Below are 23,550 nucleotides of genomic sequence, written 5' to 3'. Positions count from 1 at the left end.
TTGTGGTCCTCACTATATAGGCATGGCTTCACCAAAAAGTTGTGGAATGTGCTACTACATTTGTATAGATTGTATGTGTTTTGTGTTTGGCTTCAATGACAAAGTTGAGGGTACTAGTACATTCGTTGAGATTGTTCTTTCCTCCCTATAAGCCATCAAATTTCTTGTAGGCATCCTCTTGTGGAAAAGGACTTCATAGAATATAGTTCAAATAAATAAGGCTATTGCATGCGCATAAAAGATTTTCCTACGTTCCAGACGGACGATGCTTAAAAGTTGCATTAGGTCTTATAAAAGGCCAAAGAAATTCACCGTTTCTTTTTTTTTTGTTCCAATCACACAAATCCCGTGCGAGTTGAAGCAAACATTCATGAGCACTACCAAGGTCACTTGGCCGTACTCAAACCCATGACCTGAGTTACGACAGTGAGTGCTCAACCAACCAACCAGTTCACCGTTTTATAAGACACCACTAAAAAATAAAAAAATATACTCTACGTACAAATTCCATCAAAAAGTTGTTCCAATGCTCTCATAGTGCTTTATATGTTTGTGCTCACTGTTCAGGTGATACATTGCAAGAAAAACCTGTCATGCAAGTAATGTTTCTCAACTCAAATGAAATGGTTGATAGAGTCGGCCATTATGCCACTAATCGTAAGATAGAAATCCATTCCCGCTGACAATCAATTGAGTTAACAAGACTTCATTGTTCTTTAGGGTCGTCTACTCTCTGTACACAAGGTTGAAACTTGAGAGAGAGAGAGAGAGAGAGAGAGAGAGAGATTCAATGCACACCATTCCCACTGACAATCAACTGAGTTAACTAGACTTCATTGTCTTCTTTAGGTTGTCTTCTCTCTGTACACAAGGTTGAAACTTTTGAGAGAGAGAGAGAGAGAGAGAGAGAGAGAGAGAGAGCTGACACGCACACCAAGAGCAGAGGAAATCCTTTTACAAAAAGAACCGCCCTGTCTCGATAATTTGCTTCACATCAGTAAGCCCTGTTATAAACCATGTAGGGCCAAGAGCTCAGAATCTCAAATGAATGTCTCTCACAAGATTGTTGTCGATGGAACCGGAGACCAACATTTATTCCCAGCCAAAATGCTCCAAATTGAGAACTGTAAGCATTCTTGAGTTCCACCTCATCCCACTGGAACATTTTCTGTTTAGCCCAAGCGCGGATATGATACATTTAAGTCTACTTGCTTGCCATTTCAAGGACAGTGCGTTACCTTCCTACTGAAACTCCTTGTCGTCCTGAGCCTAGTCATCAACAAAGTAGCAAAAATGATACCAATCGCACGGCAACGCCAGTAGCTTTGCAAAGAAATAACAACCAATAAGCTTTGCAAAGAATCAATACACCAGTTTCCCAGATATCATTGTACGAACGTTACCATGACGTACGACTACCTTTTTGAGTCTTTTGAAGCATGGAAGGCGTATTAACTCTCATGTCCATCATTGGAGAGCCGTAATATAGCAAGATCTAGCACAAAAAATAAAGGAACCTTAAGCGAATCAGAGTCGATATCTAAAAACCACCCATTAAGCCTCTTAAAGCAAGTCACATGTTGGCCTATTTGTATAGTTGGATCCCCAAATCTCTCTCAATTTTATTCAGCAGTCACAAAAGAGCCAGGCCCTTATTGCATAATCAATTTTGACCAATCAGGCCAGGTGCAGCAAACGTTCATAGGGAACAAGAATCACCTTCTGTTTCCTGATGGTTGCACACGTGCACGGGCCAAAAATCTTTATCGATGAAGTTCGAATAAAGTTGCAACAAGCTTACCTTTAAAAAGTCCTTACTATTGCATTATCATATGCCATTGATTCCAACATGTGCTGCCCATCAGCAAGACGCCTGCACAAACCTCAGATTATAAGCCTTAACCATCCCCGAACATTGATGGGATGACCACAACAATAAGTTCATATTATCTCACGTATGCTATGCAGAGTGAATGGTGCGACGCTGCATTCCCTCGCTCACCAAAGAGTGTTTCGAATAGGGAGGCTGTGAACAAGAAAAAATAGACAATAACAAGTTACCTGCTATGTCACTTGGAAACCAAGCACTTTCCTTTCATGGTGTTGTCAGCTCAAAAAAACCTTTGATGACACAGCTTCATGTAAACTCGTGTCTAAGATGTGGAGTCAGATGAGGCTCCCTCTGCTTTCTCTCAACAGCATCTTCTAGCACATCTACAAAGCTCCTTGAGGGTATATTTTGAGGCACAATCAACCCAAACGTCATGCTTGGTCGCCTACATCTGAATGATTCTTGTCTCGTGTCTACCAGACTTGAATGACATTTCTCTGCACTATCCAAACGGCCATTGTGCACCTTAGATCGGTTAGAGGATATGCTATACCAGTCCAACACCTTTTTCCCGCTCTTCTGTTCAAACAAAGGAACCTTCAAGCTTAACATTTTGAGTTCCTCGGCAACATCTGCCATTGTGGGTCTTCTAGAGCTCAAGCTGTTCAGACAACGCATGCCAACCCGCGCCATATCAAGCACTGCTTTCGAGTTTTGAAATGGAGGCCTCATTCTGGGGTCACAAAGCAGATTGACCTTGTTTTGAAGAATAAGAGGGAGTGCCCAATCAACCACAAATGGAGGATGATGATTAACATCGATGGCTTTTCTGCCTGAGATGATCTCTAAAAGCAGCACCCCAAAACAGAAAACGTCCGTCTTCGCGCATAAATGTTCTGCAGCTTGGTAGTCAGGGTCTTTCACTGCCATGGCCTTATGTGGGCACTTGGCCGATGACGTTTGAGAAGACCTGGAAAACTTCATAGCAAATTCAAATCCACCTAGCTTTGCAGACCATTGATCAGCGATCCACACATTTGATGACTTTACATCCCTGTGAACAATCTGCGAGCGTGCCCTGTGCAAGCCTTGCAACGCAACCGCGACATGATGGGCAATTCGGATTCGGGCAGGCCACTCAATGGGTTTGCAATATTCATTATGCAAGGCATCGGAAAGGTTGCCTCCGGCTGCATGTTCAAGGAGCAATACCCTCTCCGGTGTATCATCAGAAACACCCACAAGATTCAGAAGATAAGGACCCTTGCATGAGGAGAGAATGCTTCGCTCATTTTCAAGAGCTAGCTGTGCATCCCAAAACCTGTCACCGGGCCAAGATCTCTTCACAAAAACGGGGGTTTCATTCAAAAGCTTTGCAACAAAAATCTGAAACAGGGTGGCATTTGCAATCAAGAAACGACTGTCGAATGCATAAGTGGCGAGGTATACGTGATGAAGCTTGAATCTGGGAATGCCAGGCAGGCTACCTTCTCTGCGAGGTCCATGAACGCCATGGTTTCTGCGAGAGAGTGACAAAGTAGAAGGGACTGCAGCGCCGCCCATCTTGTGAGCCGCAGAGGTTTCAGGGAGAACCCATCGTCTCACTAACCCGCCATGCCAAGCCACTGTGTACAATTTGCCTTCCACGCGGAGAGAAACGGACGATTTGTGAGCTTCAATGGACGCTCGAACTCATGGCTGATAAAATCTCCGTTCTAGAGGGGCAGGACCGTATAGTGAGAAGGGCCCAATGCTGGGTTCACGAAGAAAGAGGGGCTGAGAGAGGCCATCAACTCTTCCGGGGGGGGGGGGTTTGGAAAGAAAAATGGAGGGCACGATGGAAGAGTGCTTCAACTTCAACCAATCAACTTTCGCCATGGAGCATTGATGCCCCTTTGCAATTTTCTTCCGCCACTTAGTCTAAACCGACCCTAAGGCAGTGTTCAGACGAGCCCGACAGAAATGCACATACTTTGTGCTGCCTCCGAGTGCCTTGTTCACACAGGGCGGATGTCATAATAATCAATATCTAATTCTCCTAAATGATTTTCTCATATTAAACTGATCATTTAATGTGGGGAAGTGCCAAGGGAGAAAAAGCTAGAATATTGGTTAAGTTAGCAGACCGGCCACAGTAGGGATCCAAAGGAGGGAAAATAGGGATCCAAAGGGGGGCCATCTGCAAAAGAGCTATGTGAAACAACGGGCTAAAAAGACCCTAAGGTTCAGCCCATTAAGACTTCCAAAATGCTAAGGTTCCAAAATTCAAAGGTTGTGTCCAAAGGTCAACCTTAGGGAAAATTGGATGCTTAGTGTGTGCCCAAAAAGTCTTTCTACATCCCTACATGGGAGGGGGCGAGCCCCAAAGCTAGGGGATGAGAGAGAAAACCACACACACACACACAGGCTCCCTTTACACAAAGGGAATGAGGGACACATGTCAGCTCCCTAGGCCAGATGCCCACAAGGTATGCCCAATTCCTATTGGAAGACCCTTGAAGTGGACCAATGAGAATTAGGCTAGAGTAAATCTAGTTTAATTAATTTAAAAATATTTAATAAAAGAAACCAATAAGAATTAAGTGTCCTAGAAGACTATTGGGCAGTCTCCCAAGGGGTCCAATGAGCATTCAGGAGCCCCATGGCTTGCCTGATTCCTATTGGCCAGGAGGCAAAGGGGTCCAATGAGAGTTTAGTTTAATTATTTAATTATCTAAAGCTCTCACAAAAGGGGGAAAGGGGGACACATGTCAGAAGGCTATCACTTATGCTGCTTAATCCCTATTGGCTTGACCTGGGGAGGTCCAATGAGGCAAAAGCCAGACTAATTTAGCAGCTAGGGCTCGCCCAAGAGAGAGAGGGGGCTGATTTTTGCTTGGCATTGACACACACACTCTCACACTTGACCATGTGTGAAGGGAAGATACTCTATCTCCTCCCAAGCTTTAATGGAGAGCTCATCACCTACTCCAAGCTTGTGAGATAGAAGCCTACATCAACACTCTCTTGGCATGTGGATGCAAATCCAACCAAGAGCCAAGCTTCAATGCATGCTCATCTTCTCTACCAAGCTAATTACTAAGCTAAGCTATGCTAATATGAGTGATTATGTGAGGAGATGTACTTCTTTCTCGTAAGATACTTCTTTTTCCTCTCAATCTACTCTCATACCCTGCTAGCTCTCACCATCTTCGAAGGTGTGTGAGGTCTTGGGTCTGAGAACGGGGATAATTCAAGTTGTGATTGATTAAGTGTTTTGCTTGGTGTATGAAGCTTCCATCTTCATTGCACTAGCTCGTCTTGAAGGAACACAAAGAATTGTATTGTACAATGTCTCTCTTGATGGGAGAAACCATAATACAAAGCCTTTTGGAGGGGGGACCGGCTCCATGCAAATCCGGTCCTCAACTGTTGTCAATAGCTTAATTGCTCTCTCTTTTGAAAGTATTGTCGATGCTATCTAACTAGGTGTTATGCTTTTTGTTGCTCTCTCCACCCAAGCACTCTTGTAATTCTCATTAGGAATCTATTCTAATGAAATGCCCACTATGTTCATGCTAATTTCCGCTACACATAAGATTTTAGGCCATTAAATGTTACATTGGTATCAGAGCTCAAGGTTTCTCTTTTCTTGCTCAAGAAGGGAGGTCCTCAAGCTAGCTACAAATGGTTGGTATTATTAATTGCCTGTGAGTAAGTAGAATAGGGATTTTTCAGCCTTGCAGTGCGCCTGCCTTTGTGCAGTTAACGGGGCATCACCGTCGAGAGCTATGGTCTTAATAGTGGAGTCCTACGGGGCTTGCCTACGGCTTAACCACTATTGAGCTATTAGAAGCTTGACAGGAGCCGGTGCTGTTTTGGTGTCGAAAGACCCTCTCTTCTATTCCTTGCAATTAATGGTATTCGAGCCGCGGGTACAGTAGCTTGAGTGCTTTTTCTAAAGGGGTAAAGAGGAGTAGCAACTAGGGCTTGAAGTGCCAAAGTACACCTAAAAAGTTTACACCTAAAAGTTGTTAGAATGGCTGACAATATTAAAGAGAGTGAAATTAATGTTGATAACTTTGATTTTGCTCATGAGCAAGCTACTAATGATGCTTCAATGCTTGTTAATTATCTTGTTTCTAGGCTTCAACAAGCCATGGGCAATCCATCTCTCCAAAGTGAAGTGCAACGGCAGCTCCGTGCTCACGGGATTCTCCAAGCTCATCACCATGACGAGAGAACACCTAGGAAGCCTCCTTGTGAGACTACCAAAAGAGGTCTCTCTCCGATTCGGGAAGAAGAAGAGAATCCATATGAAGGGCTCAAGAACTTACTTCTTGATGATGCATCTCCTTCCCAAAGGAGAACTCAAGAGCCTCCACCGAAGGAACGAGAAAGAAGCGAGTCTCCCGCCACCTCGGCGGAGATGGCTCCACGAAGACGGCGGGCTAAACGCTCTCCATCACCACCAAAGCGGAGAAGACCATCACACTCTTCTCCACGCCATAATTCAAAGAGGGATGATAAAAAGCAAGAGAAGAAAAAGGCGAGAAAGAGGACACCCTCTTCTCCATCTTCTTTATCCTCTTCCTCTTATGAAAGCTATGGTGAAGACGACAAAGATCAAGACAAGAAAAAGGCGAGAAAGAGGTCACCCTCTTCTCCACCTTCTTCAAATTCTTCATCTTCTGAAGAAAGTGATGGTGCAACTTTTGAACCATCAAAAAGAAGAGGCCATAGGAAATCCTATGCCGCATGGAAGAGGTCGTCCAAGCTGAAGAAATTCAAAGAGGGAGGGAAGAGCATCTCTTTCCTTACCTATGATGGCACCTTCGGTGCTACAGACAAAGTTTTGGCCTTTATCCAGCAATTCGATGCGGCGTTTGGAGATGAGGGCTTCACGGAGTCCTCTAAGCTACGCCATGTAGCTATGCACTTTCAAAAGTCCGCCAGACAATGGTGGTCTAGCTTACGAGCCAACGGTGAAGCTCCATGAACATGGAAGGCTTTAAGAGCTTCCATTATGAAGCAGTTTTTGGCCACCGATGCCAAAGACAAAGTACTCACCGAATGGCGAAGCTTAAAGCTCTCTCCCAATGAATCCATCCACAAATATGTAGACAAGTTTTGGGACCTACAACTCAAAGCCATTGTCTTCAAAAAGTTGGATTTTGGAGAGCAAAAGCAACAATTTTGTGCGGGCTTAACCGAAGAAATGGCGGAGTATGTCAACTCCCAAAGGCCACGTACCATATCGGCGGTAATACACCATACTATGGTGGCCTCGCGAATCAATTTCCAAACGGGGGGTAAAAGAAATAATAAGCCCCCGGAAAACAAAGGTTCCAATGAGCCTAAGGGGAAGGACAATGTCCAAAAGTCTCCTAAGGGCAATTTTAACAAAGCTAAAGAGAAGGGAGTTTACAAAGGAAAGAATAAACTCTCTCCTGAAGAGCTTGAGCGTTATCGTAAAGATAACCGGTGTTTCAAGTGCGGCGAACAAGGGCATGCGTACCGCGCTTGTCCCCAAAAGAACAACTGCCAAGATCCTCCTAGAGCTTCTTTGGTTGAAATCCAAGAGGAGGAGATTCACCAAACTCACCACAAAGGATCTCCTCTATGCCATGCTTGGGGAAAGGTAAGAGAACATGATGCTTTTATTCTCTTTGACCCTGGTTCTACTCACAATTTCATATCTATGGAGTTAGCCACCAAGCTAGGCATACAATCCTACGAGATGGGAGATATCCTACCCGCAGACAGTGCCTTCAAGGGGCAAGAAGCTTCAGTCACTCCCTTAATCGGGAAATTGAGGCTTCATGTCCAAGGCTATGTGGACAAAGAGGATTTCTTTATCTCTCCTCTCAAGCATGAGGATGTAATCTTAGGGGCACCATGGTTTGACCGTCTGGCTGCCCATGTTAAATTTCCTGAAAGGAGAATCTCCTTTAAGTTCAGGGAAAAGGACATGTATATAGATGCTAGGGAGATGGGTAACACCATCCCCATTGTACATACACCAGCTTTCAACAAGTCAATAAAGAGCTCTATTTCCGTGTACATGATTTTTGTTAAAGATTCTCAAAATGAACCTAATGCTTTAGCAAAAGAAAATAAAAGCAACCAAAAGGAATTAGAGTTATCCAATTTTCTCAAGGGGTTTCAAGATGTCTTTATTGACGACATCCCTTCTGAGCTACCTCCTAAACGAGGTAATGACGACCATGCAATTGAACTTCTTCCAGGAAGTTCACCGCCTAACAAACCTCCTTATAGAGTTTCTCAAGCTCAACAAGAGGAGATTATGCGGCAAGTGCATGAGTTAATTGAGAAGGGCATGGTTAGGCCTAGCTCATCTCCATTTTGCTCACCTGTGCTATTAGTGCAAAAGAAAGACGGCACATATCGTATGTGTGTCGACTATAGAGCACTAAATAGGATCACTATCAAGAATAGGTTTCCCGTTCCACAGGTAGAAGACCTATTTGATAAGCTACAAGGATCGACCTACTTCAGTAGGATTGACCTAAAAAGTGGCTATCATCAAATAAGGATAGTTGATCAAGACATTGTAAAGACCGCATTTCGTACTACATTTGGTCTTTACGAATACATTGTCATGCCTTTTGGCTTGACTAATGCACCAGCCACATTTAACCGCTTGATGGAGAAGCTGTTCAGACCTCATCGAACCTTCACTGGAGTGTTCTTTGATGATATTATCATCTACTCTAATTCATTAGAGGAACATAAGCAACACCTCCAGGTAATATTTCAAGTTTTAAGAGAGAATAAACTTTATGTTAATTGAAAGAAAAGTGAATTTTTCTTGCAAGAGATTCAATATTTAGGTCACATTATCTCTCAAGATGGAATCCAAATGGATCCATCCAAGTTAGAGGTAATAAAAGGATGGCCTAAACCAGGAATCTTCATGAACTAAGAAGCTTTATAGGTATGTGTGCATACTATAGACGCTTCATAGAAAAGTTCTCACAAATTGCGGGACCATTACATGACCTAACAAAGAAAAATGTTAGGTATACGTGGTCTGCTAAGGAGAACAATGCTTTCGAAAAGCTTAAAGAAAAGCTTATCTCTCAACCTGTGCTTACACTACCGGATCTCTCAAAACCATTTGAGGTCCAATGTGATGCTTGTGGTGATTGCCTTGGGGCTGTTTTGCTCCAAGAAGGGCACGCCATAGGCTATGAGAGTCGAAGGCTCGACTCTGTTGAGCAAGCTCTAGGCATATACGAAAAAGAACTCCTTGCAGTTCTACATGCCTTAGACTCATGGAAGCACTATTTATTGGGGACTCCTTTCATTCTGCGAACGGATCACCAAAGTCTTAAGTACTTCATGACGCAGACCAAGCTCTCCGACAAACAAATGAGGTGGGCAAATTTCCTTTCGCAATTTCATTTTCATATTGCTCACATTGCTGGCAAGCATAATCAAGTAGCCGATGCACTCTCAAGACGACCGAGAGTGAATGCGGTTTCCATAGCAACTCACAATGATCTATCTTTAATGATAGATGAGTATGCTATTGATCCCGATTTTAGAGATGTGATTTCAGCCCTTGCCTTAGGGAAGAAAGAAGAACCATTTACTTTACAAGATGGTTATCTTCTCGATGGCAATAGACTATGCGTTACTAACTCACTACGTGAGAAAGTAATGTATGAATCTCATGCTCCCCCATATGCGGGGCATAGAGGGATTCAGTCTACCCTAAAGGGAATTGAAACATATTTCTATTGGCCTACCATGAAAGTGAACATACATGAGTATGTTTCCAAATGTGTGGTATGTCAAAAGACAAAATTTGATAGAGGGAAGCAACTTGGATTGCTTCAACCCTTGCCAATCCCTAATTCACCATGGGAGAGCATATCCATGGATTTTATCTTTGGATTGCCTAAGTCTATCCATGGGAATACGGGAATATGGACGATAGTAGACAGGTTCAGTAAACAAGCTCATTTTATACCTGTCAAAAAGACTATCAAAGCCCATCAAATGGCAACCCTCTTCATTTCACAAATTTTCAAGTACCATGGCTTGCCAATGTCCATAGTGTCGGATAGAGATCCTAGAATGACCAGTAATTTTTGGAAGGGTCTCTTTGAGAATTTAGGAACAAGGCTAAACTTCTCTTCGGCCTATCATCCACAAACTGATGGCCAAAGTGAAATAGCTAACCTAACTATTCTCGATCTACTAAAAGCCTATGTAACGGAAGTAGATCAAAGATCCCAATGGGAGAAGTACTTACCCTTAGTAGAGTATGCTTACAATAACACTGTACATACTTCTACAGGAAAAGCACCTTTCGAGGTAATTGAGGGAAGATCAAAAAGTCCCTTGCTACTTAAGGTACATGGGAAGATCTTCGCTGCAGATGAGTATAGCCGAGACCTACAAGAATCTTTCCAAAAGATTAAGGATGCTATCTCTATCTCACAGCAAAGGCAAAAGGCGCTGCTGACAAGCACAGAAGAGCCCAAGCCTTTAAAGAAAACGATTGGGTCTTGTTAAAGTTTCCCAAGGCTCGATTAAGGCACACGACGGGCAAGAATCCTACGGGCCACCAAAAGTACTATGCTAAACTAGCAAAAAGGTACTATGGTCCCTTCCAGATTCTTAGGCCAATCAATGAGATGGCCTATCAACTTAAGTTGCCCAATCATTGGCTCATACACAATGCTTTTCATGTGAGCCTCTTAAAGCCTTACAAAGGAGAGCCACCTCAAGAACCAACTATTGAAGACCCACCGGAGATCGAGGACCACGAGGAGGTGCTGCAGCCCGAGTCCATTCTCCGACATGAAGACAAGGTATTAAGAGGCGGTAAGACTATCCGACGATATCTTATTAAGTTTAAGAATTATCCTTTTGAAGATGCTAGATGGATGCAAGGCATACAATTAAAGGATAACCTAAACCTTGTCAATGCTTACAATGCTTCCCAAGAGTAAGCAAATGTACAAAATGTTAAAAATGAACAAAAAGTTTTGTCTTATAAGACTCTCTTTTTCTTTATTTGTGCACAAAAATGAAGTAGTATGCATGCTTAGATCAAGTTTGCGGAGACGACGTCTCCCGAACACCAAGTAGAGCTTGTCACTCTACTATGGAAGACTGATAGGACTAATGTGCAGGCATGCTTGCGGCAGCCTCAGGCTCTCAAGCCCCAAATGGACTAGTCATCCATTATGGAATGATGTCGTAGGGTAACATAGGGATCCTCTACCCGCTAAGAAAAAGACTCATGCATATGCTTTATCTTCTCTACACCATAGTCGAGGACGACTATGATTTCAAGAGAGAGGTAATGTCATAATAATCAATATCTAATTCTCCTAAATGATTTTCTCATATTAAACTGATCATTTAATGTGGGGAAGTGCCAAGGGAGAAAAAGCTAGAATATTGGTTAAGTTAGCAGACCGGCCACAATAGGGATCCAAAGGAGGGAAAATAGGGATCCAAAGGGGGGGCCATCTGCAAAAGAGCTATGTGAAACAACGGGCTAAAAAGACCCTAAGGTTCAGCCCATTAAGACTTCCAAAATGCTAAGGTTCCAAAATTCAAAGGTTGTGTCCAAAGGTCAACCTTAGGGAAAATTGGATGCTTAGTGTGTGCCCAAAAAGTCTTTCTACATCCCTACATGGGAGGGGCGAGCCCCAAAGCTACGGGATGAGAGAGAAAACCACACACACACACACACAGGCTCCCTTTACACAAAGGGAATGAGGGACACATGTCAGCTCCCTAGGCCAGATGCCCACAAGGTATGCCCAATTCCTATTGGAAGACCCTTGAAGTGGACCAATGAGAATTAGGCTAGAGTAAATCTAGTTTAATTAATTTAAAAACATTTAATAAAAGAAACCAATAAGAATTAAGTGTCCTAGAAGACTATTGGGCAGTCTCCCAAGGGGTCCAATGAGCATTCAGGAGCCCCATGGCTTGCCTGATTCCTATTGGCCAGGAGGCAAAGGGGTCCAATGAGAGTTTAGTTTAATTATTTAATTATCTAAAGCTCTCACAAAAGGGGAAAGGGGGACACATGTCAGAAGGCTATCACTTATGCTGCTTAATCCCTATTGGCTTGACCTGGGGAGGTCCAATGAGGCAAAAGCCAGACTAATTTAGCAGCTAGGGCTCGCCCAAGAGAGAGAGGGGGCTGATTTTTGCTTGGCATTGACACACACACTCTCACACTTGACCATGTGTGAAGGGAAGATACTCTATCTCCTCCCAAGCTTTAATGGAGAGCTCATCACCTACTCCAAGCTTGTGAGATAGAAGCCTACATCAACACTCTCTTGGCATGTGGATGCAAATCCAACCAAGAGCCAAGCTTCAATGCATGCTCATCTTCTCTACCAAGCTAATTACTAAGCTAAGCTATGCTAATATGAGTGATTATGTGAGGAGATGTACTTCTTTCTCGTAAGATACTTCTTTTTCCTCTCAATCTACTCTCATACCCTGCTAGCTCTCACCATCTTCGAAGGTGTGTGAGGTCTTGGGTCTGAGAACGGGGATAATTCAAGTTGTGATTGATTAAGTGTTTTGCTTGGTGTATGAAGCTTCCATCTTCATTGCACTAGCTCGTCTTGAAGGAACACAAAGAATTGTATTGTACAATGTCTCTCTTGATGGGAGAAACCATAATACAAAGCCTTTTGGAGGGGGGACCGGCTCCATGCAAATCCGGTCCTCAACTGTTGTCAATAGCTTAATTGCTCTCTCTTTTGAAAGTATTGTCGATGCTATCTAACTAGGTGTTATGCTTTTTGTTGCTCTCTCCACCCAAGCACTCTTGTAATTCTCATTAGGAATCTATTCTAATGAAATGCCCACTATGTTCATGCTAATTTCCGCTACACATAAGATTTTAGGCCATTAAATGTTACAGCGGAGGTAGTACTCCATTAGCACAATGTGCAGCATCTCCTGAGTAGCAGCCCACCAATACTTCTATTGGCTGCAAGGAAATCGTTTAGAGCTCGAGCTCTATTGTCCGCATTTCACGTTGATAAAGGAAGCGGCAGTTTTGCTCTTCCGAAGGGGGAAGAGGGGGGGGGGGGGGGGGGGGGGTTCAAGGGGTCGCCCAATTTTGGGTGGGTCTGAAAATGGGCTACGTTTTTGTTGCCCAGTGTGAGTGCACCAACAGGGACTCTCGCACCTGCACCTGTCTCTTTCACCACCCCATATGAACCAACCTAATCACCCCCCAATAATCACACAAAAGCGCTTGAAATGTTGGCCTATTGCAGCTGACGTGGGCTCTTTCTGATTTTGGGTTACTGTTAAAGTTAGAGCATCTCAAGTGATTGGCCCAATGTGATCCCAATATTCATTTTGGCTTTAGGTATTTATTATACTTTTTTTATGAACATAAAATTGTATCTAAAAGTGGAGGAGTTACAAGTGTACCTCACAGGTAGGGAGAGAGGCATCCCATAAAAGAAACAAGAAGCAACATATGGCAATGAAGATATGCTTGTAAGCTTGTGATCTTGCAAACATGTCCCGTTGTGGAACTTGAGGTTTTCCTACTTTTTCTCTTGCTAGACTCAAAGAAATGAAGCCATTTTACATTTATTTTACTTATTTTTCAAAGTCTTGGGAAGGGAAATTTAGTGAGGGGGTTCTTAAGGGCCCCTAGGCTACCAACACTTAGCCCCCATTGTATAATCACTAATTCATTGCCAAGTTGATTGGTTCTACATTTCTCTCTCTCTTTCTTTCTCTTGTGTATTCTCCCCATTGCTCTACTCTTCTGCATCGTCAACTTTGACATGGTATCACATCCCTTAGCTCAATGATCGCAAGGGAAGGGAACCGCACTATGAAGAAGAGGAATAGAAGAAGCTCTAGACAAAACATTTCCAAAATGCAGGTAAGTGAAGCACCGGGAGCTGTGGTCAATGGCATACTGAAACGCTCAGAAAATTTGGATAGATCTGTGTTTCCTACAGTGTTTTGATAGCTCATCTCTGCTACCATGCCCTCTTTCTTCCCCTCCCAACACAATCTTGATAGATTATAGAGCAAAGTCCTCATCCACCACACCTTGATGCCAATCAAGGGCGGTGCTCAAACTAATCCTCAATAGCTCTTGCCAAAACACATCACACATAGAATCCGACGATAGTCGAACCCTAGAAATCTACCTCAGTCCCCCCCCCCCCCCCTTTCTACCCCCCAAACCTTGTTATAAGTGCTTGATTCATCCCTACAATAGACCAAATTGAAGCTAGCCATTGTAGACAGCGGGAATGGTTTTGCCAGTCAAAGGCGCCTGGTCTAGTATTTCCCAAAGGCAGTTACTACAATGTCATAAAATCTAATATCTAACTAACCCAAATGATTTTCTCATATTAAATTGATCACTTAATGTGGGAGAATAAACGGGAACAAGTGTTAAGATATAGGTATGTGCTTTTAGATCTATCTCAACACGGGGCCAATGTAAAGGGGCCCAAAAGGGAGATGGTCTATCAAAGAGCAAGGCTAACCAATGGAGCATAAGACCTTAGGGTTAGCTTCATTGAAGACCTCCAATAAATATGTGTAAAAGTCCTTTTGACCTTAAGTAAGCTAAGGCTGAGCTTGAGGTGGGAACCCGGCCCAAGCTCGAGGTGCTTGTCCTGCTTGAGGTGCTTGTCATGCTTGAGGTGTTTTTCATGCTTGAGGTGCTTGATTAAGATGCTTGAGGTGCTTGACTGGCTCCATGCTTGAGGTGCTTGACTTGCTGCATGATTAAGGTACTTGAGGTGCCTTGAGAAGCTTGCCTGAGATGCTTGTGGGAACACCCCCTAGTTCAAGTGCTTTGTCATGCTTGATGAGTAAGGTGCTTGATCACCTAAAGTCAAAATCAATCCTACAAGAGGGGGGGCGAGCCCTTTTCCTAGGAGCTAGAGAGAGAACACCCACTCACACACACAAGGGAAGCCCCAACTTGAAGAGGCAGCAAGGACACATGTCAGGCCCCTACCCATGTTACCTTCATGTGTTGCTTGAAGCCTATTGGCTAAGCTTCAAAGGGGTCCAATGATAAATTACATGAATTATCTAATTGTTTTAGCATTTATCAAGTCCTCTCTCTCAAAGGGGAAAGGGGGACACTTGTCCCAAGGCTACCCATGTTGCTTGTAATGGCTCCTGCTTGTGATTGGCTAGGCCTGGAGGGGTCCAATGAGCTTCAGGCATGAGCTACAAGGGGGGTCGACCCAAGCAAGCTAGGGGGGTGCCTAGGGGGTATACTCACCCACACACACTCACAATCACTCTCATTGTGTGCTATGCAAAGTGCAAGAGCTCCCTCTCTAAGCAAGTAGAGGTTGAGAGCCTACACCAACACTCTTGGCTATGGAGTGCAAATCCAACCAAGAGCCATGCTTCAATGCTTAAGCTTGCCATCTCCTTCTTCTTCATTACTATGCTATTATGTATGCTAGCAACAAGAGTATGATAAGTGAGGAACTAATTCTTTCTCCTACGAAATGTTTCTTCTTCCTCTTCCCTACCCTCATTCCCTGCTAGCTCTCTCCACCTTCGAAGGTGTTTGAGGTCTTGGGACTGAGGCTTGGGATAGTTAAAGCTTTCTTCAAGTTTATGATATGTTTGTGGTGCATGAAGCCTTCCATCTTCATGGCATCACCTAGGTCACAAGGAACACAAAGACTGTATTGTAACAAGTCTCTCTTTATGGGAGAAATCATAATACAAATGCCTATTGGAGGGGGGACCGGCTCCACATAAATCCGGTCCTCAATTGTTGTCATGTTCTCTAAACTCTCTCTCTTGCAAAAGTATTGTCTATGCCAAGTTAACTAATTGCTATGATTATGTTGCTATCTTCAATTATGTCTACCCGCTATGCTCACAAAATCATTTCTTGAAAGTACTCTCATTAAATTCCGCTATTCTCAAATTGAATAGGCAAATTCCATTACATTGGTATCAGAGCATTTGGTTTCTCTTTTCTTGCTTAAGAAGAGAGGTCCTTAAGTAGCCTATAAATGGTTGATGTTGTTAATTATAATAGAGTAAGTGGAACTGGGATCTAATACCGGTTTTGTTAAGCCCACTATGTGGGGGATGGTGCACACCTCGGGAGCTTTGGACTTAATAATGGAGTCTTTTTAGACTTGCCTACGGCTTTACCATTATTGAGCCATAAGAAGTCCGAAAGGAGCTAGCCCTTGGCAACTCTGCTATGTTAGACCTACTCCTCTACTCTCTATAATTAACCACTTTGAGCCGTGGGTGTAGATACTTAAGAGCCGATTTTCAAAGGCTAAGAGGAGTGGCAACTAAGGTTTTGAATTGCCAAAGCATACACTAAGTACATACATAAAATTTTGTTATCATGGCTGACAATAATCAAGAGAGTAGAATGAACATTGATAGCTTTGATTTTGCACATGAAGGTGCTAATGATGATGCTCCCATGTTTGTGAATTATCTTGTGACTAGGTTGCAACAAGCTATGGGCAACCCTACCTTGCAAGCCGAAGTTACTCAACAACTTCGTGCTTATGGAATTTCCCTTCCTCTCCAAGAGGAGAGAGAGCTTAGGAGGCCTCTTGAAGAGACCCCCAAAAGAAGACTCTCTCCCATTCGAGAGGAGGAATCCAAAGAGAAAGAAAGCAATGAAAGTCTAAGTTCTTCTGAAGATGTGGCTCCACGAAGAAGGCGGTCTAGACGATCGCCTACTCCTCCCAAGAGGAAAAGAGCAACCCATAGTCCTTCTCCTCATCACTCTCAAAGGCAAGAGAGGAAACAAAGGAAGAAAAGGGCTAGGAAGAGGTCACCCTCTTCTCCTTCTTCTTCACCTTCCTTCTCTTCCGATGAAAGTTATGGCTATTCTCCTAGAGAATACAAGAGGGGAGGGCATCGCAAATCATTTCCTGCATGGCGAAGGTCACAAAAGCTAAAGAAGTTCAAGGAGGGAGGAAAGAGTATCTCTTTTCTCACCTACGATGGCACCTTTGGTGCTACCGACAAAGTGTTGGCCTTCATCCAGCAATTTGATGCGGCCTTTGGGGACGAGGGCTTCACAGAGTCCTCCAAGCTACGCCATGTAGCTATGCACTTCCAAAAATCAGCTCGTCAATGGTGGGCTAGCCTTCGTGGCAATGGAGAAGCCCCAAAGACATGGAAAACTCTACGAGTTTCCATCATGAAGCAATTTCTTCCAAGCGATACTAAAGATAAAGTTCTTACCGAATGGCGCGGCTTGAAGCTCCTCTCTCATGAGTCTATCAACAAGTATGTAGATAAGTTTTGGGATTTACATCTCAAAGCTACTGTCTTTCAAAGGATAGACTTTGCCGAGCAAAGACAACAATTCTGTGCGGGATTACCTGAAGAGATGGCCGAATATATCAACTCTCAACGGCCCGGTACTATTACCGAAGTAATCCACCACACCATGGTTGCTTCACGCATCAATTTCCATCAAGGGGCTAGACGTAATGTCAAGCCCATGGAAAACAAAGATAAAAATGATGCAAAGGGGAAATCCAATGCTCAAAATAATTCCCAAGGCACTTCCAACAACAACAACAACAATCGGTCCAAGGAGAAGGGAGTTTACAAAGGTAAAAAAAAACTCTCTCCTGAAGAGCTTGAAGCTTTTCGCAAGGACCATAAGTGTTTCAAGTGTGGGGAGCAAGGACATGGCTATCGTTCTTGCCCCAAGAAGAATACTCGCAATGAGACTCCTAGGGCTTCCACCATCGAAGCTCCAAAAGAGGATGCTCATTGCAAAGGATCATCACTCTCCTATGCTTGGGGAAAGGTAAGAGAGCATGATGCCTTCATCTTGTTTGATCCTGGCTCTACTCTCAACTTCATATCAATAGAGTTGGCCACCAAGTTGGGCATTCAAGCTTTTGAGATGGGAGATATAGTAACAGCTGATGCAGCTTTCAAGGGACAACAAGCCTCCGTTACTCCCTTGATTGAGAAGTTGAGGCTTCATGTCCAAAGCTATGTCGACAAAGAAGACTTCTTCATCTCTCCCCTCCAACATCAGGATGTTATCCTAGGGGCACCATGGTTTGATCGCATGGCTGCCAACATGAAGTTCCCTGAAAGGAGAATTTACTTCACCTACAGGGGAAAGAACATGTATATAGATGCTAGTGAGCGTGGTCGCACTATTCCACTTGTAAATCCTCTTTCTTTTGATAAATCAATGAAGAGCTCAGTTTCTGCGTACATGATTTATGTCAAAGAGTCTCTAAAAGCTAATAATGTTTCATCAAATGAAAATGATAGGAATCAAGAAGAGTTAGACTTGCCTACTTTTCTAAAAGGATTCCAAGATGTGTTCATCGATGATATCCCTATGGACCTACCTCCAAAACGAGGGGATGATGACCATCGTATTGAGCTCCTTCCAGGAAGCTCACCGCCTAACAAACCTCCTTATCGAGTCTCACAAGCTCAACAAGAGGAGATCATGAGGCAAGTACAAGAGCTGGTAGACAAAGGGATGGTGAGGCCTAGTTCCTCTCCCTTTTGTTCTCCAGTCCTTTTAGTACAAAAGAAAGATGGTACATACCGTATGTGTGTGGACTATCGAGCACTAAACCATATCACTATCAAAAACAGATTTCCTGTACCTCGGGTAGAAGATCTGTTTGATAAGCTACAAGGCTCTACCTACTTCAGTAGGATTGACCTTAAGAGTGGCTATCATCAAATAAGGATAGTGGATGAGGATATCTTAAAGACCGCGTTTCGCACAACATTTGGTCTTTATGAATATCTAGTCATGCCTTTTGGCTTGACTAATGCACCAGCTACGTTCAATCGTTTGATGGAGAAAATTTTTAGACCATATCGAAAATTCACTGGAGTGTTCTTCGATGATATCATCATCTACTCCAAGTCTTTGGAGGAACATAAGCAACATCTCCAAGTGATTTTTCAAGCCTTGAGGGAGAACAAACTTTTTCTCAACCAAAAGAAAAGTGAATTCTTCCTTCAAGAGATTCAATATCTAGGCCATATTATCTCTCACGATGGTATTCGTATGGATCCATCAAAGTTAGAGGTAATAAAATCATGGCCTAACCCAAGGAATCTACATGAGCTAAGAAGCTTTATTGGTATGTGTGCATACTATAGACGCTTCATAGCAAAATTCTCTCAAGTAGCAGGACCACTACACGACTTAACCAAGAAGAACGTTAAGTTTGTATGGTCTGCTAAGGAGCAAAATGCTTTTCAAAAACTCAAAGAGAAGCTTACTTCCCAACCAGTCCTCGTGCTTCCGGATCTCTCAAAGCCATTTGAGGTCCAATGTGATGCTTGTGGTGATTGCCTTGGAGCAGTTTTGCTTCAAGAAGGGCATGCCATAGCATATGAGAGCCGAAGGCTCAATGGTGATGAACGAGTCTTGGGCATTTATGAGAAAGAGCTTTTAGCTGTTCTACATGCCCTAGACACATGGAAGCACTACCTATTGGGGACTCCATTTATCCTACGAACCGACCACCAAAGTCTCAAGTATTTCATGACGCAAATCAAGCTTTCCGACAAACAAATGAGGTGGGCAAATTTTCTTTCGCAATTTAATTTCCATATTGCTCACATAGCTGGTAAGCACAATCAAGTTGCCGATGCACTTTCACGACGACCAAAAGTTAATGCGGTGTCTATAGCTACTCACAATGATCTATCCTCTATGATAGATGAGTATGCTACTGACCCTGACTTTAGAGACATAATGTCAGCCCTTGCTTTGGGGAAGAAAGAGGAACCATTCACCTTGCAGGATGGTTATCTTCTCCACGGCAATAGGCTATGTGTTACCCATTCCCTTCGTGAGAAGGTTATGTATGAATCCCATGCTCCTCCATATGCAGGGCATAGAGGTATTCAACCTACTCTCCGAGGAGTAGAGACGTATTTCTATTGGCCTACCATGAAAGTGGACATACAAGAGTATGTTTCAAAATGTGTAGTATGCCAAAAGACCAAGTATGATAGAGGGAAGCAACCTGGATTACTCCAGCCATTGCCTATTCCAAATTCACCATGGGAGAGTATATCCATGGATTTCATCTTTGGATTACCCAAGTCTATCCATGGGAATACAGGAATATGGACAATAGTCGACAGGTTTAGCAAGCAAGCACATTTTATTCCTGTCAAAAAGACTATTAAGGCACATCAAATGGCAACTCTCTTCATATCTCAGATTTTCAAACACCATGGATTACCCACATCCATCGTGTCAGATAGAGATCCTAGAATGACCAGTAATTTCTGGAAAGGTCTCTTTGAAAATCTAGGAACAAGATTGAATTTCTCTTCGGCCTATCACCCACAAACGGATGGCCAAAGTGAGATAGCCAATCTTACGATACTCGATCTACTCAAGACTTATGTTACCGAAGTAGATCAACGCTCACAATGGGAAAAGTATTTACCGCTAGTAGAATATGCCTACAATAATACTCTACATACTTCTACGGGCAAAGCACCTTTCGAGATCATAGAAGGAAGACCTAAAAGTCCCTTGCTACTGAAAGTACATGGGAAGATCTTCGCCGCCGATGAGTATAGCCGTGACCTACAAGAATCTTTTCAAAAGATTAGGGAGGCTATAGCCATCTCTCAACAAAGGCAAAAAGCTGCTGCTGATAAGCACAGAAGAGCCTTAATGTTCAAAGAAAATGATTGGGTCTTACTCAAGTTTCCTAAGGCTCGATTAAGGCAAACGACGGGCAAAAATCCTACGGGCCATCAAAAGTATTATGCTAAACTAGCAAAAAGATACTATGGTCCTTTCCAAATCTTGAAGCCTATCAATGAGACGGCTTATCAACTCAAGTTACCCAACCATTGGCTTATACACAATGCCTTTCATGTAAGCTTACTTAAGCCCTACAAAGGAGAGCCACCAATTGAACCAATTATTGAAGACCCTCCCGAAGTTGAAGACCAAGAAGAGGTGCTACAACCCGAAGCTATCCTTCGGCATGAAGACAAGGTACTACGACATGGTAAGATTATCCGACGGTATCTTATTAAGTTCAAAAATTATCCTTTTGAAGATGCTAAATGGATGCAAGGAGTACAACTTAAGGATAGTATGAACCTTGTCAATGCTTACAATGCTACATTAGAGTAAGCAAATGTACAAATTTCTTTTAAATAACTCATGTTTTTGTCTTATATGACTAGTCCTCTTTTTAATTGTGCACAAATTTAACTAGTATGCATGCTTAGAATCATGTTTGTGATGACGACGTCTCTCAAACACCAAGTAGAATTTGTCACTCTACTTTGGGAGAATGAAATGGACTAAAGAGCAGACATGCTTGCGGCAGCTATGTCTCCCAAGCACCAAATGGATTAGTCATCCATCTTGGAAAGATGTCGTAGGGTAAAAAGGGATCCTTTACCCGCTAAGTACGATTGACTAATGACTAAGACTTTATCTCTTCTACCTCATAGTCGAGGACGACTATGATTTCAAGAGAGAGGTAATGTCATAAAATCTAATATCTAACTAACCCAAATGATTTTCTCATATTAAATTGATCACTTAATGTGGGAGAATAAACGGGAACAAGTGTTAAGATATAGGTATGTGCTTTTAGATCTATCTCAACACGGGGCCAATGTAAAGGGGCCCAAAAGGGAGATGGTCTATCAAAGAGCAAGGCTAACCAATGGAGCATAAGACCTTAGGGTTAGCTTCATTGAAGACCTCCAATAAATATGTGTAAAAGTCCTTTTGACCTTAAGTAAGCTAAGGCTGAGCTTGAGGTGGGAACCCGGCCCAAGCTCGAGGTGCTTGTCCTGCTTGAGGTGCTTGTCATGCTTGAGGTGTTTTTCATGCTTGAGGTGCTTGATTAAGATGCTTGAGGTGCTTGACTGGCTCCATGCTTGAGGTGCTTGACTTGCTGCATGATTAAGGTACTTGAGGTGCCTTGAGAAGCTTGCCTGAGATGCTTGTGGGAACACCCCCTAGTTCAAGTGCTTTGTCATGCTTGATGAGTAAGGTGCTTGATCACCTAAAGTCAAAATCAATCCTACAAGAGGGGGGGCGAGCCCTTTTCCTAGGAGCTAGAGAGAGAACACCCACTCACACACACAAGGGAAGCCCCAACTTGAAGAGGCAGCAAGGACACATGTCAGGCCCCTACCCATGTTACCTTCATGTGTTGCTTGAAGCCTATTGGCTAAGCTTCAAAGGGGTCCAATGATAAATTACATGAATTATCTAATTGTTTTAGCATTTATCAAGTCCTCTCTCTCAAAGGGGAAAGGGGGACACTCGTCCCAAGGCTACCCATGTTGCTTGTAATGGCTCCTGCTTGTGATTGGCTAGGCCTGGAGGGGTCCAATGAGCTTCAGGCATGAGCTACAAGGGGGGGTCAACCCAAGCAAGCTAGGGGGGTGCCTAGGGGGTATACTCACCCACACACACTCACAATCACTCTCATTGTGTGCTATGCAAAGTGCAAGAGCTCCCTCTCTAAGCAAGTAGAGGTTGAGAGCCTACACCAACACTCTTGGCTATGGAGTGCAAATCCAACCAAGAGCCATGCTTCAATGCTTAAGCTTGCCATCTCCTTCTTCTTCATTACTATGCTATTATGTATGCTAGCAACAAGAGTATGATAAGTGAGGAACTAATTCTTTCTCCTACGAAATGTTTCTTCTTCCTCTTCCCTACCCTCATTCCCTGCTAGCTCTCTCCACCTTCGAAGGTGTTTGAGGTCTTGGGACTGAGGCTTGGGATAGTTAAAGCTTTCTTCAAGTTTATGATATGTTTGTGGTGCATGAAGCCTTCCATCTTCATGGCATCACCTAGGTCACAAGGAACACAAAGACTGTATTGTAACAAGTCTCTCTTTATGGGAGAAATCATAATACAAATGCCTATTGGAGGGGGGACCGGCTCCACATAAATCCGGTCCTCAATTGTTGTCATGTTCTCTAAACTCTCTCTCTTGCAAAAGTATTGTCTATGCCAAGTTAACTAATTGCTATGATTATGTTGCTATCTTCAATTATGTCTACCCGCTATGCTCACAAAATCATTTCTTGAAAGTACTCTCATTAAATTCCGCTATTCTCAAATTGAATAGGCAAATTCCATTACACTACAATAACTAGAATAGTGTACAGTCAAACAAAGATCCAATCGGAGGACTATAAATAGGACCCACTACTCCGTTTTACGAGCTATTACTGGCTATTGATCTCTTATATCTCTTTTGGGAGCTATTGCTTGTATCTTGAAGCTTTATATGCTCTTGTATCTTGTAACCCTCATTAACCTTTGAGCAAACTTGACTCACTTATTATATTGGTTTACTCTGAGTACATTCTAGTTCCAGTGTCCAATCTCATTTCCATCTTAGTCTATATTTTAGTTCCAGTTTTACATTTCAGTTCGAGTCTTGTCTGATCCGAAGTTCTAAGTTAATCTGAACTAACTCTAACTATCAACCTGAAGTAGCTCTCATAAGTGTTCAGCTCATTCCATTTTGGCGATCATGGTGGCTTGAGCTAAGTTTTCTTTTGACAGATGAACTATCTCCCAGTTGGTGATAGAGCTATTAGACATCAGTCATGCCGCCCAAGAGAGTTGCATCTGGCAGAAGGCCAACAACCAGATTCATGGATGATCCAGACCGTGTCAGTCCAATCGACGAAGAGTCGAAGCAAGCCTCTGA

The 23,550-nt window shown here is 43.1% G+C and overlaps 1 protein-coding gene across 11 annotated transcripts; it reads right to left on the bottom strand.

The window, feature by feature from the left end:
- Nucleotides 1-518: 518 nt before the first annotated feature.
- Nucleotides 519-3,580, bottom strand: LOC147417230 (serine/threonine-protein kinase-like protein At3g51990). 11 transcript variants are annotated; one of them, XM_086507786.1, is made up of 5 exons: nt 2,385-3,580; nt 1,802-1,817; nt 1,420-1,495; nt 1,239-1,269; nt 519-1,156 (listed from the first exon to the last, which is right to left on the bottom strand). In XM_086507786.1, exons 1-5 carry the CDS (start codon nt 3,392-3,394, stop codon nt 1,093-1,095), a joined length of 1,197 nt encoding a protein of 398 aa, XP_086363912.1. In that variant the 5' UTR covers nt 3,395-3,580; the 3' UTR covers nt 519-1,092. The 11 variants fall into 11 exon arrangements, 1 of the variants encoding a protein (XP_086363912.1); XR_015187416.1 differs by having other exon boundaries at nt 519-1,323; nt 1,802-1,873; nt 2,062-3,574; XR_015187418.1 differs by having other exon boundaries at nt 519-1,269; nt 1,802-1,873; nt 2,062-3,574.
- Between the last annotated feature and the right edge of the window lie 19,970 nt (nt 3,581-23,550).

Source organism: Adiantum capillus-veneris, unplaced genomic scaffold, assembly GCF_014529385.1.
Source record: "Adiantum capillus-veneris isolate H3 unplaced genomic scaffold, ASM1452938v2 Hic_scaffold_316, whole genome shotgun sequence".
NCBI lineage: Eukaryota > Viridiplantae > Streptophyta > Polypodiopsida > Polypodiales > Pteridaceae > Adiantum > Adiantum capillus-veneris.
Note: the sequence above shows the minus strand (reverse complement) of the source record. Positions and strands in the feature narration are given on the sequence as shown.